Raw genomic sequence first — 14291 nt, 5'->3', positions numbered from 1 at the left:
GGTCTGCTCTGAGTCACTGTTTGGTTTTGGCCTCACACCGTCTGTTGTGTCATTTTGGACTTCTTCTTTCCTCCGCAGCGCTGTGAGGATGACTGCAGACTCTCCTGTAGCTCTCTGCTGCTGACTCTGACCTTGTGGTGTCACTTCAGACCAGAAGTGAAGCTAGTGTTTGCTTTGTGTACTGTGAGAGTGACTCAGGGATCAGTTCAAAACTGTGTAAAATAGAAGCTAAAAATCTGCAACAGAAAGTGTGTTTCCTGATTAAAGCCATGGTGGTTGATCCCCTTGGTTAGAATCATAACTATTGCTGTGGTGGTCTCTGTTCACTTCCTACAAACCCTGGAGCGTTTTGTTGAGAACACAATCAACCCAGCGACCGGAACAAAACTCGGTTGACTCAACACAGTATACAAACATATTAGTCGGACAGGAGTGAACAATTCAGTAATACAGCCTCTGGACACCTTCGATTAAAGCTCATAATCATCATTAAACCAGGAATAGACTAAGATATAATAATCTAATAGACCAAGTCTCCATCCAATTAAACGCTGGCAGAGCATCTCAGGACTCAACAACATCAGAGAGACAGGAAGTGTTTGAAAGGTTTAATGATGAAAACATCAGATCAGCAGACACGGCAATTCCCGAACTTCTCACAACCAACAGATTCATTCAGGCAAACAAGTGTGTGTGTGAGGAGGATCGGCGTGTGTGTGTGTGTGTGATCAGAGTGGAAAAATAGCCGTCGGTGACTGGAGGCTGCAGTGTGAGATCATTAACTTCATAAAAGGAGCTTTCAGTTGAAAGGTTTTTGAAGGACACAGTTTAATTGTTCTGCCTGACAAAGTCAGACTCTGACTAAATCAGAGGGATTCTGATCGCCTTCAGTCCTAAAAAGATAAACTGTTTATCAAAGCTACATTATCAGAGTAGTCAAACATAAAATCTCTCTCTCTCTCTCTTTTTCTGACTTTCAGACAGAACTCATGCTCAGTGACCAGAGGAGCCTTCCTGGATGTGTTGGTGTGTCTGTGCAGGTCCAGGATCAGCCTCCTGGAAGGTGAGTCCTCACTTTGGTTTAGAGAAGAAGAAACACTTTTCAATTCAGTTTTACACTATGCTGTTGAGACATGCTACACACACACACACAGGCTGAAATACACACACATGCACAAACAGGATCCTGTGGACATGCAGTAATAGAGAGATGTCAGAGTGAGGGGGGGGCTGCCCACAGAGCGCTCCTGAGCTGTTGGAGGTTTAGTGCCTTGCATAAGCAGCGCTCAGGAAGTGAACTGGCACCTCTCCAGCTATCAGACCCATTTCCATATATGTTCCGCACCGGGACTTGAACCGTTCCCAACCAAAGTCCCTACAGACTGAGCTACTGCCACCCGAAATAAGCCCAAGAGAACATTAGTTCCTAGTGGAGGAAGAAGTCAGTGCTCTGACAGCACAGTGGATGATCAGTGAGTGAGCAGTGAGTATCAGTATAATGAGGGAGTGAAGAAATAACAAGATACAAGTACAACCATGTGCTGAAAAAATACAACTAAACACTCACAAACCACACCAGAGATCAACAAGAAGCAGACTATTTTAATTATTTTAAAGTCTGCTCGATTATTCTTTAAACCTGTCCGTCGTCCATTTAGCCTCAAGGCCATTACTTCAGACATTCCGGTAAATCAGTGGAGATCCAATCAAGACTTCTTCCTCCCCGCTCACAGCTCAACTGGCAGCTTCACTTTCAAACTATGATTCAATTTTCCTTCACACAGGCAGAGATCTCCAAAGACAGTCCCGGAGCACACACATCACTTAAGGCAACTTGAGGATTTATTTTCAGTGTGTCCAAATGTTAGTCCTTGGCACCAAATCAATTTGCCTTCAGTGATTTGTGTACTTTCTTTGGATTCCGCCTGAGAGAAGGAGTCCATTAAATTATATTTTGAATGTCTGAGCTCCTTCTCTGAGAGCACCGACCTCTAGAGGCTGAAGCACAAGAGATGGCTTCTAATTGGCAACTTTACGTCTTTATTGTTTTAGTGTGATAAAATATGAAACCAAATGTTCAACTTTACAGCTCTACACTTTACTTTTGGTTCAAAATGTGATGCACGCTTTCCCTCTAGCTAGCCTATGGTGATATCTGAATGCAGACGTCAAAGCGACTTCTGCTATGGTCAAATCCCGGCGCCGGGGCTTGTGGAGCATGCTCAGTACGCCTAGAACAGTTTGGGTCAGATTGAGGCGTATACTGGAAAGAGTAAATCTATCTCCGACCACATTATGTAGGTGTGTTATTCGGACGTCAAGGCGTTCCACTTAGTAGGATTTCAGTTCGGCAAACATCTTGACGGGTTTGTTAAAAGTCTTGTTCGAGGCGGACTAACACAATAAATCGACTTCTCCTAAATGGCGTGTAAACATGCTGATGGTGTGTTGGATGAAAAGTAAACGGTAAACATTTTCTGTTTTGCTGAGAGTGAGACTCGGGATGTTTCTGAGGAGACAAACCTGCGACGTTTGCTGCTGAGGCTGTTCTCCTGGCTCTGCATTTAGACTGATCGATGACAGAAGTCAGCTTCATGTGTCAGAAGACCCCTGCTGTGTGTGTGTGTGTGTGTGCGCGTGTGTGTGTGTGTGTAACGTTGCGTTGCACATGTGCGCAGGCTGGCGGGGGTCTCAGTGGTGAAGGAATGTGAAACTGAAGGCGGCCGGTGTGGAACAGATGCAGGTTTGTGCCTCTGACCCAGTTAAGGTCTGAACAGGGAGATGGAGAAAGAGGGAGGCGGGGGAGGCGCTTGTGTTTTCGCTTGGCCATGTGCTGGACACATGTCGGTCCTGACGGTGGAAATACCAAAGATTTCTCTAAACACGGCTGTAGATGGAGGCCTGGTCTGACTCCTTACATAACTGAATACACACCTCTGAGGCGCTTCTGTTAATATCATCAGACTCTCTCTCTCTCTCTCTCTCTCTCTCTCTCTCTCTCTCTCTCTCTCTCTCTTCTGCTCCTCATGTGTGAGTGTACTTTCACACAGGTCAGATGTTGTATTCATGAAGCTTCAGAGAGTCTAAAGGGGGAGAACAATCCGCTTCTACAATCTTCCTTCTCTCTCTCTCTCTCTCAGCTCGCTCTCTATGTTCAGGAGGAACTTTGTGTTTAGCAGCCAGATTCTATCGGCTCTGCACACAGCTCTTTGAGTGTGTGTGTGTGTACCTTTGCGGACTCATAAAAAGCCCCCACTGTCCCGGTCTTCACTCCTCCAGCTGAGCCTTTGAAAAGGAGCTCAGAATGAGGAAGTTGTTGTGAATTTCTGGAGCTTCTCGTTCTTCTTTTCAGACTGCTTTTGACGTAACTAATCTCAGCCGTCCTCACATCTTAGTAAATTCATATTGTTGCCCCAGTCTGGGAATTCACGTTGCGTTTCAGCTTTTCTGAAGCACAGCAGGAACGCCACACACACCCACACACACAGCACTGTGCTCTCTCACTGACTCTGCTGATACTGGCTGTGATTTTTTTGTAGGCTTCGACCGATATGTTTTTTTGGGCCGATAAACAGAGAAATCTGTTATTTTATAGTTGTAACGGGACGTGTCTTGTTGCTGCGGCCACCATGATGAGCCGCCATAAAAGACACAAAATGTTTATCGTTGCCGTGGAAACACCGGATGTTAAGTCAGAGCGTTAAATAAGGAAGCGTGCTGTTGCTGTATGAGCTGCTGTGATAAAAACATCATGTAAATTATACTCTGATACATTAGCTCGTCTGTGAACATATTCTCTTCCTGTCGTTCTTCTGAAACCTTCTTTCTTTTGAATTATTCATCTTTTCTCCTTTCCCTCTCTTTGATTGTTTGTTTGTTTTTTCTCACCATCTGTCTTTCTTTATGTGTCGTGTTCTCTCTGTCTCTCTCTCTTTGAATAAATCTGGCTTTAGTCTTGAAGAAGGTATGTTTGGGGGCCTCTTTTCTTTTTGCTTTCCTTTCCCTCGGTGTGCAAAGAGTGTGTTTTAATGATTTTGAGCGTGTGTGTATGATTACCTGTAATGATATCGGAGTGTGACAGGCTAATGGTAGCATGCTGTCTCTCCTCTATGACAGACAGCTGTTTTCTCTTTGACACGCTCCCCTTCCTCCTCCTCCTCCTCCCTTCATCATGGCTGTCATTACTGTGCCCCTGCCCCCCCATTATAACCATTAGGCCATGCTTATTTGGCCCCGGACCCCCCTTTGAGGATCAGGTTCCACGGTAACCCGGCCCGTCTCCACGCTCGCTCGCCCATCTCTGGAGGAATGTGGTGTTTCCCGCTCTTTTGTCGGGCTGCGTTTGGAGAGGAGCTGCAGGTTGGATTGAGTTACACCAGGTTTCATAAGCTTTCTGAGAGTGTGTGTGTGTGTGTGTGTGTGTGTGTGTGTGTGTGTGTGTGTGTGTGTGTGTGTGTGTGTGTGTGTGTGTGTGTGTGTGTGTGTGTGTGTGTGTGTGTGTGTGTGTGTGTGTGTGTGTGTGTGTGTGTGTGTGTGTGTGTGTGTGTGTGTGTGTGTGTGTGTGTGTGTGTGTGTGTGTGTGTGTGTGTGTGTGTGTGTGTGTGTGTGTGTTTAATTGAGTTGGCTGTGAAAGCAGGCTCTGTGTGCAGCAGGGAGGAGCTCAGCATTATGTTTCTCTACGGTCGCCGTCTCTCTGGATTATTCTTTAATTTCTGAGGAAGTGTGTGTTTGTGCGTGTTTGTGCGTGTGCGTGTGTGTGCGTGTGTGTGTGTGTGTGTGTGTGTGCGTGCGTGTGTCCACAGGTGGCCGGGCTGGCGGAGCAGTGGGCACGTCCACACAGACGGTGACGCAGCCGCTTCAATAAAAGTGAAAATAGAAAAGAACAGAGAGGCTGTGAAGTCTGGACTGATGTCTCGTCTGTTTGTTTGTTTGGCTTGTTAAGTTTGACCAACGAGCTGAAACGTCTGTGATATTTGAATGAACTCGGATGCTGACTGTTTAAATGTAGAATGAATTCATGAAAGAGTCAAAATGATCTTAAACTCTATCAGCCCTCAGCAGAACGAGGTCATTAGCTGCAGTCAGACACAGTGTAGTTTGAGCTCTCTGCAGGCTTTACACACTTCTCTGTTCCATGACGCAGTAATGTCTTCATTCACAACTCAACTCAGATGTATTTATATAGCACCTTTCATTCACACATGCATCAGTGTAGCTGACTCCTGCAGTATGTGGCAGCAAGAAAACAGGTTTTTTAAAATCACATTTGACCAAATTCTTGTCTTGTGTCGTTGTAGCGAGGGAAGTCACAGCTGTTTGTAGTTTGAAAAATAATATCTTTGTCATAAAAAAGAGATTTGATAAATCCTGTGCACTGCCTGTCAGCACCTGTGTCCGATTCATAGAAGTGTATAAAACATGGAGGCAGTCTCAGTGACGTCACCCTTTGGCTTCTGATTAGGCGTATGGAAGGTCGAACATGGCGGTTACAATATTGAAAACGCTCACGCTGCCTAACTTTCAATCAATCTAGTAAACCTCACAGCGGTAAACCTGAGGCGGGCCTTTAACCTCCTGAAAACATGTACAACGTGCCCTCCTTTCAGTCTACTCAGACCCCAATTATGCACAACTCTTATCTGATCAGTCGTCAGAGTTTCCCTTCCCTCTTGTCTAGATCCTTGCTTGTGTTGTACTCACTCTCAGACGTACAGAAGAATTTTTTTTTTAAACCTCATTAAATCCTTATGAAATTAGCATTAACCAAAGGTTTGTTTGCTTTACAGTCCCACCATTGCCCCCCGTTTAATCAAATTTGATAAAAGTTTATTTTAAAGCTGCCGTATCAGAACTCTTCCTGCTCTGTGATCTGACTTGAAGCTTTCTGTGTTTCAGTCTCAGAGGTCGCTGAGCTGCGTCGAGGAGCTCTGACGGTCCTCATGGACTCAGAGCTCATCACTGCAGACTCCCCACGGGGGCCTGGCAGCACCCAGTACCTGCTCAGCCTGGCCCGGCTGGCCCTCAGTGCCAGCCTGGAGGCCCCTGAGCTGTGGGGGGGTCCTGAACTCTCGAGCCGGCTCCTTCAGAGTCTGCTGCTGTGCCCAGAGTACGAGGTGAGGGAGGAGACCCTGCAGGAGGTCCTGAGGAGGCTGCAGGAGGACCAGGAGGAGGAGGAGAGGAAGAGGCCTCAGTGGCTGGATGAGACCACCCGGTCCAACCTGACCAGCCTGGCTCTGCACGAGAAACACCCCCAGTGTCTGGCCAAGGTGAGACCCCACACACACACACACACACACACACACACACACACACACACACACACACACACACACACACATGATGAGAGGTGTTTGTTGAGAGAGCCTATATGTGTGTGTGCTTGTTTTGTTTTTATAGACGAGGAAGTGTGTGACTGCAGCGTCATTTCTCAGCCTGTCAACACTAAATGAGGAACTCTTTCCAAAATGTGCTACCCCTCTTCATCCCAGCTCTATGGTGGCTGACGAGGACAAATGTGATCACATGCCCAAAAGTTTCCCTCAGGCAGAAACAGACTGCAACATCAGACTTCAGACAAACTCAGAAACAGAAACAATCAGCCGTTTTCACACATGCAATATTGAACATTTTGAGAAATTTCAGGCAAGCTGCCCCAGGAATGTTCTGGAGCTGCTTGATCACACAATTCGTGTCACAGCAGGAGAATATCCCTGTCAGACCGGAGGGTGGGGGTGGGGGGGTCTCAAGTGGCAGTATGTGACATTAAAAGCATGACGGGGAAGTGGGGGACGACGCAACAGAGTCCGGCGCCATGATGAAAGATTTTTGCCTTTTTATCAATGTTACGTGTTCAACACATTCCAGTATCAACAAAAGAGTGGAAAAGAACAAACTGGAGAACAGAGAACATAATAAAGACGTTTCATTACATGCACAGAGACTGCGCTAGACGCGTGCAGACAGTCCATAGTCTGGATATAAATGTCACCACCCCCCTCATGCTTCCTCACAGTGTATTTTCCTGAATATATCCTGTTGTGTCTCACATAAGCTCACCCTGAATAGTATTTAAGAGTTTTGTGCAAGTGTGAAAACACAAAAAGAAGAAACCTAAGTCAACAGAAAAATGCTGCACGCTCAGACGTCACAACAAAAGAGCTTAAGACCTCTCGGGGGGGGGGGGTGTTGACTCAAGAATGCAAAAATATATTTCATCCACCTGATATTTCCTCTTTTTGCCAAGTGATCTCGTCATCTCCTGTGGAATGAAGTAGTTCCACTTTGCGCCCCCTACAGGCCTGGAGCACTAATACATTTATGACAACTGCAGCGTTTCTCTGATGCAATCGTTTTCTTGATTTGTGTGCTTCGTTATTTCATTTGAAGAAAGTTTCTGTTGTATTTTAACTATCTTGCAGTGATTTTGGATTTGGAATATGTTCTCTGTTTTACATTTTTCTTCGCCTGTTTCTGATCATAGAAATCGTTTGAATCGTTTCAGCACTTTTGTCCTTGTCAGCCACCGTACGTCTCACTGAGCCACAGGGACATTTGCTGCTAATCGATTAAACATTGAAATCCATCGGACAGAGGTTTGCGTGAGAGGCTAATGGTCGGCAGAAGGAGATGCCAAACACACACACACACTCGCACGCACACACACACACGCACACACACACACACACACACACACGCACACACACACACACACACACACACACACACACACACACACACACACACACTCGAGACGTTTGGTCGGCTTCCACTCTAACAAGCGTTGGAGGGAAAGCGCTCTTTCCTGTTTGGAGACAGAAGCTCTTATTTCAGTGAGTTTGAGTCCCGCTCTGTTGATCCTGTCGCTAACTCTCCTCCAGAGCTGACATGACTCAGCACTGCGTGTGTGTGTGTGTGTTTTATGTGTGTGTGTTTTAGCGTTTTTGCATGTGTGCGTTTGGTGGAGCATTCCTCGCCAGGCGCTGCTTTACAGGCCCGCCTGTTAATGTTTAAAGTGTCGGCCCGTTAAGTGGAGCCTCCCCACAGCCAAGGACACGCCAACCCAACGGGCCAGGTGCCACAGCTCGCCCTTACTGCAGTGATGCATTCTGGGAGAGGAGAGGAGGCAGCAGGAGGCCAAGGACAAAGTGTTGGTCTCATTTTCTGCCCAACCTGAAGCAAACTGTCATTTAGTGAAACAGGGGAAGTAATCTGAACGTTTGAGGGGTTAGAAACTTTAAAATCAAGAAATGTTCTGATGAGAATTTAAAGAATCCTGCACATCGCATATCACAATGTCAGAAGCAAGTGATGTTGTCTTAATTTAAACTCTTTCTATACAAAGAGGAGCTTCCACTGCACCCCGTCGGGTCAGACTAAAAGACTTCACAGGGAGTCATGCATGACGCTTTGCAGAAACCCAACCCTGATCAGGCAGACTGAACGTGCCCATCAGAAGATGAATACCTCCAGCTCAGGTAGACAGAAAAGCAACATCTCTGCAGATACAGATTTACTGTGTAAAGCAAACAACATGAAGTTGAGAAAAGAGGAGCTAAGGTGGGAGTTTCTAAACTGGGTGCAGCAAATATCCAGAGCTCCACTGAAGACGGCTGGAAAAAAACACTTGATTCCAAGTCTGAGAATGTTGGCAGCAGCTAAAGAGAGAACATAAGGAGACAAACCGGTGAGAGGATTAGACCGCAGTGTATCAAACCTGCAGTGAAACATGGTAGGGAGAAGTCTGCTGGATTTCTGACTACCCTCAAGTCCAACCTGAGCGAGGAGAAGTAGCACCTCTTGTCCATCTTTATTAACAGTCAGTGGTCTGAAGCCTCAGGTTTGCATGTCTGTAGGGACAGATTCATGCTGCAGCCGGATCATGTGCACCGTGAAACACTGCAACAACTACATGAAGACGCATAAATCATTCCAACCTGTCTGCATCAGAGTGACCTTAGAATCTGCTCAGAAACATTGTCGTAGAGTCAACGATGATCTGAACATGTTTTAAAGCTTTTTTCCTGATCAGGCAAAGTTCTGTAGAAATATTTTTGCTGGTCCAACAATTCAGGCACTTGGGCCACGCTGACATATTCCTCAGTGGAGTTGTTAGAGGTTAGGTAATCAAAAGTTCAGCAGAGTAGAGAAGAAAACCTACACAAGATAATCAAATCAAATCCAGAATTTCTCTGATGATAGGGAGTTTAAATCTTCCTAATCCAGTTTAAGATCAAATATCTCAAGTCTAGGAAGGATTCGTCAGATTCTTCTTGGACTGATAACCAGCCACGAGTTCAGAGAAACACAGCAGCAGCCATCTTGGAGGTGGTGAACTTTTGTTTTCTCAAACTCCACTCTGATATCACAAGTTGCTCGTTGGAGTTTAGAATATAACCATTGGTTGAAAACAAAGTCTTGGAAGTCAGGAGGCCGGAAACACCTTATGCAGGGTATTTTTTGATGCATTTGTGTATCTGTGTACGGCTTTGTTTACACATTTGCAAATCGTTTTTCCACAATATTTGCTCCATAACCCCCCCTTTCAATCCAAATCATCTCCACCCCGATGTAGTCCCCAAATAAAAGAGGACTGCTCAGTCTGTGAAACCATGAGAACATGATTTCTCTGCACATGGAACAATGTCAGTCTTCACTCAGTAAGAACTTCTGTGTTTGGATTCATTAATTTTCTTTTAAAGTTTAAATAAAAGTAATGCATGAAGCTTCATCAGGCAGGTTTTCTTTTCATTGCCAGTAGAGACCAGAGAAGCTGGAGCACCTTCACCCTCCTGTGTATAGAGTCAGGGGTAGACACCCTACGTCTTATTGGTTCATGTTTGGTTTATGTGTGTTCATGCAGGGTGGGCGTCTCTGTTTATTTGCATGTTACCGCTCTGAGAGTCTGTGCCTGACTCTGCATGTTTTCCCGTGACTCTGTATATTTGAGTACGAGGGCAGCCGAGCGTGCTGCAGGACGGAGCTCGTTAAACAGGCCGTAAAAGAAACGGACGCTCAGACCAGCTGAGAACCTGCACACACAGACACACACACACACACACACACTTGCACACACACACACACACACACACACACACACAGAAATTCAGACACACACACAGACAACCCAGGATCAGCCAAAGGTTTCTCTTCCGTTCTGTGATACAGTCCGGCGTCTGAATGATTGAGTCGCTATCGTTTGAGCTGAAAATAAATTATCGTATGAAAATCACACAGTTTGTCCGGAGCGTGAAAGTTTGCTTGCACTACTTGAGCTTTTCCAAACGACTTGTTTCCAACATACTAAATCATGAACATTTACTATGTGTGTGAGCTTTGTTTTAAAGTCAGGATATCTAATAAAAGGCTAAAGCTAATATGTTAGCACCACACTACGGCTCTCCGGAGTCGAGACAGGATGTAAAAAGAACGACGCAGAATCGGCAGATCAAGCAACAGAGTCCAGCGCCATGATGACAGATTTTTCCTGGTTTTCATATGAATACTTTGTGCATTTGGACAAATCTAGGGAATCGAGGCAAAAGAGTGATGAGGCACAAACCAGCGATAAAACAGTGTAGGAGTTTCTTTACATGCACCGAGATCGCAACGATCCCGTGCAAGTCGCAGGATGTAATCTTCATCACGACCGCCTGCTCGCTTCCTGTGAATGTTCCTGAATATTTCCTGCTGCGTTATCGAATCACTTCGACTTCACAGAAAATGAACTGGTAGGATCTGACAGGAAACAGTCAGAGCAAAGTCAGGGTTAAGAACTCTGCTGTTGGCGTTCAGGAGTTTGGTGCATGTGTGAAAGCACCATGGCTAACTTTCACAGGTGGTAAATCATCAGGATAATTCCTATTCTCTGAGGTCAGTGAACACACCACACTGCTCCTCATACTCGCTCCATGTGTAGATTTAAAGAAATATCATTCTGAATAACTGAGAAATATAAGAAGAAACACACTTATGAATACTTCCACTTTGAACTGAAGGTTAACCCTAAAACATCAACCCCGGACTATTGAGTTAAAGCTTTGTCATCATTTTATGAGTCCTTTTACTTTCAGTGATTTCCTATTTAAAACATCTTTTCATGATGCGTTCATTACTCAGTGAAGGGAGCTTGTTTCTTTAATCAGACCTACCTCGCTTCCTTGTCCTTTCACTGCTCACATGCACAAATAGACACACTTAAACACACACACACACACACACACATGAACGTTTACTCACTGAGGCCTTACATGCTCCCGCTCGCCCTGCTCCGCACTCGCTCACACAGATCCTATAAAACAGACTTTATTTTAAAGCTCCAATAACACGCCTGCTGCTCAGAGAAATAATAATCAGAGAGAAATGCAGCAGGAATGTCAATATGTGTTCTCTACTCCATGTGGGGTTTTTTAGGGAGGGGGGGGGGGGGGCTTTCCCTCCTCTGACTCGCAAACAGCACGGGGGAGAGAGTGAGGAGAAGGTTACGGTGAAGATAAAGGATGCTGTGAAGAGAGAGGAGGACGATATTACAGCCTGAGTGAAGGAAGGAAAAACAGACAAAACTGGAATATGTCTCTTTATGTCTGTGGCTGTGTTTCCATGTTCGTGTTATTATTGTGCCATGTAGTAATAATGCACCCATTTCATGGTAATGGACGTACTCTCAGTGATGTCATTGGTTTCTGAATCAGACTTTTGAAGCCCAGCAATGACGGTGGCCACATTGGGAATGCAGTCTAAAACAGACTTTTGGTCCTTGATGTTTTTAGACTGTAAACTTCAGAGCAGTCCTGTTTTCAGCTGTGCAACTGAACACCCCTACCTCCTTAAATGAGCTTCAACACATGCTTTATGTCCTCAAATTCTTACATTTTCTTATACCCTACCTCCTTAAATGTGCTTCAACACATGCTTTATGTCCTCAAATTCTTACATTTTCTTATTAGTTTTACAAAATAAATAATTTCTGTACAAATAGTCAGTTAACGTACTCAGAAATGCGTGCAGATCTCTAAACATGCATGTGTGTGTGTTTGTGTTAATGGTAGTGTTTTGGCATGTTAGTGTGTGTTGGAAAGAGAGAGAGGGAGGCAGCTGTGTGCCCGTGGTTTGGGTGTGTGAAGGGAGGATCTGACCCGTGTGGTTAAAATAAGCTCCGGACAGCCGACTGCAGAGAGGACACCAGAGCTGTGATGATGGATGGCCTCAGAGTGTGTGTGTGTGTGTGTGTGTGTGTGTGTGTGTGTGTGTGTGTGTGTACATACATTAATATCTCCTGTCCTCTCCTCAGGCTCTCAGCGTGCTGTGTGTGTTGAGCTCCGGCGGTGAACTTGTGTGGAGGGATGGAGCTCAGATTGTGTCTCAGGAGGCGGTCCTGCTGCACCTCCTCACTCTGACGCAGAGATCTGCTCACAGGTCAGAGACAACACACACACACACACGCACGCACGCACACACTCTCACACACACACACACACACACACACACACACACACACACACACACACACACACACACACACACACACACACACACACACACACACACACACACACACACACACACACACACACACGCCGATCCTCCTCACACACACACTTGTTTGCCTGAATGAATCTGTTGGTTGTGAGAAGTTCGGGAATTGCCGTGTCTGCTGATCTGTAATAATACTGCAGGTTTAGAATTTGAATCACTGTAAAAGTGAGCTTTAATGATTAAACAAATGTCACAGGGACTGAGAAAGACATTCAATCATCACATCTCCTCTGATCTCGTTGATCCATCACGCCTTTCACCTGAAACACCTCCCTCCTGATCATTTCCTGTCAGTCACTAATCAGCCCGGAGCAGTGTAAAGCTGTGATGGATCGAGGAGGTAAAACAGGTCAATATACAAACCCCCCCCCCCCCCACACACACACACACACACACATCCCCCGGCTGCAGGCTGCCTGTCAGAGATTCATTCAGAGTCCATGGAGGGGGAGCTCACCGGTCCACTGGCTGCACCTTCACCCTGCACCTGGAGTGTATCCGCCCTCCTCTGTATGGGGGCGTTATTCAGGTTTTTAACCCTTTGAAACATTTTTCCTGGTTGTGTTTAAATGGATTTTTTTTTTTAAACTTTCCAGAAACTTTTTGCAACACAAAGATGTTGATGATGTCATTAAGTTTTGTGATTGTGACCCGGAAAAAGGTAGGCTACTGTAACGGGTAAAGAAATATGAATAGAAAAAATAAATAGAACGCATGCAGGTGGCAGGTGAGAACAATACACAAAACTAGCTCAAAAAGAAAACTATAATGAAAATGATTTGCAGTATTTTAAACCTCTATAACAGTAGCATGCCATTCATTCATTAAGAAGAAGTGAGAGAGAGAGAGAGAGTGCTGCGGTAGAGTAAAAAACGGGCCAAAAAAAAAATAGCATCACAAAGTGAGAGACTGCGTAACTCTAACCCAGATCGGGCCGGGCCGTGTTGCAGGTCTGATATTTATGGGTCCAAGCGGGTCTGGATTTGACATGGGGTCAGGTTTCGATACTGATCTTTATGGGTGCCGGCGGATGTGAGTCTGTAAAATTGGACCCGTGCAGGACTCTGGTCTGGCATGAAAATGGTTTGTGTGTTTATTTTGTAAAATACTCAGATTCTTTTAATTTTCAATTTCAACATATTCATCAATGACTCACATCACTTCAAGCTGTTTATGTTAATGACATTGTTTGTTCTTTGAATGGTTGTCATGCCCATCTCTATGCAGACGACAATATTTTGTATTGTACTGCAGATTCTGTAAAGTTGGCCATCAAGAACTTGCAACTTGCTTTTAATTCTGTCCAAGAATATCTCATTAGCCAAAAACTGCTACTTAATGAGATTAAAACAAAATTTATGCTATTCTCGAGAGCCAAAAATATTGATTTCGAGAGTGTACACATATCTTCTTTAAATGGCTCAGACATCGAGAGAGTATATGAGTATAGATATCTTGGCATGTGGCTCGATGAGGAACTCACTTTTAAGTTCCATGTAAAAACTTTTGTCTCCAAGTTGCAACAGAAAATTGGCTTTTTGTACAGAAACAAATCAAGTTTTCCGTTATCGTGCAGAAAAAGAATCATTGAAGCTGTGTTCTTGTCAGTGATGGATTACGGCGATGTCATTTATAGACATGCTGCAGTTTCAACTGTAAAGACTGCACGCCGCCTATCACTCCGCCCTCAGGTTTATAACTAGTGATGGATTTGACACTCATCACTGTGAGCTGTACGAGAAGGTCGGTCGGCCTTCTCT

At 45.1% G+C, this 14291-nt stretch overlaps 1 protein-coding gene across 1 annotated transcript in view; it reads left to right on the top strand.

Moving 5' to 3' along the window:
- The window catches only part of thada (THADA armadillo repeat containing), an 81749-nt gene that overhangs the window by 53031 nt on the left and 14427 nt on the right, over positions 1–14291 (top strand). Inside the window, exons 31-33 of the mRNA XM_061040695.1 lie at positions 981–1063; positions 5896–6266; positions 12287–12411. Coding sequence (XP_060896678.1) covers positions 981–1063; positions 5896–6266; positions 12287–12411 — 579 coding nt within the window. The remainder of the gene's footprint in view (positions 1–980; positions 1064–5895; positions 6267–12286; positions 12412–14291) is intronic.

This window comes from Labrus mixtus, chromosome 6 (assembly GCF_963584025.1).
Source record: "Labrus mixtus chromosome 6, fLabMix1.1, whole genome shotgun sequence".
Taxonomy (NCBI): domain Eukaryota; kingdom Metazoa; phylum Chordata; class Actinopteri; order Labriformes; family Labridae; genus Labrus; species Labrus mixtus.
Note: the sequence above shows the minus strand (reverse complement) of the source record. Positions and strands in the feature narration are given on the sequence as shown.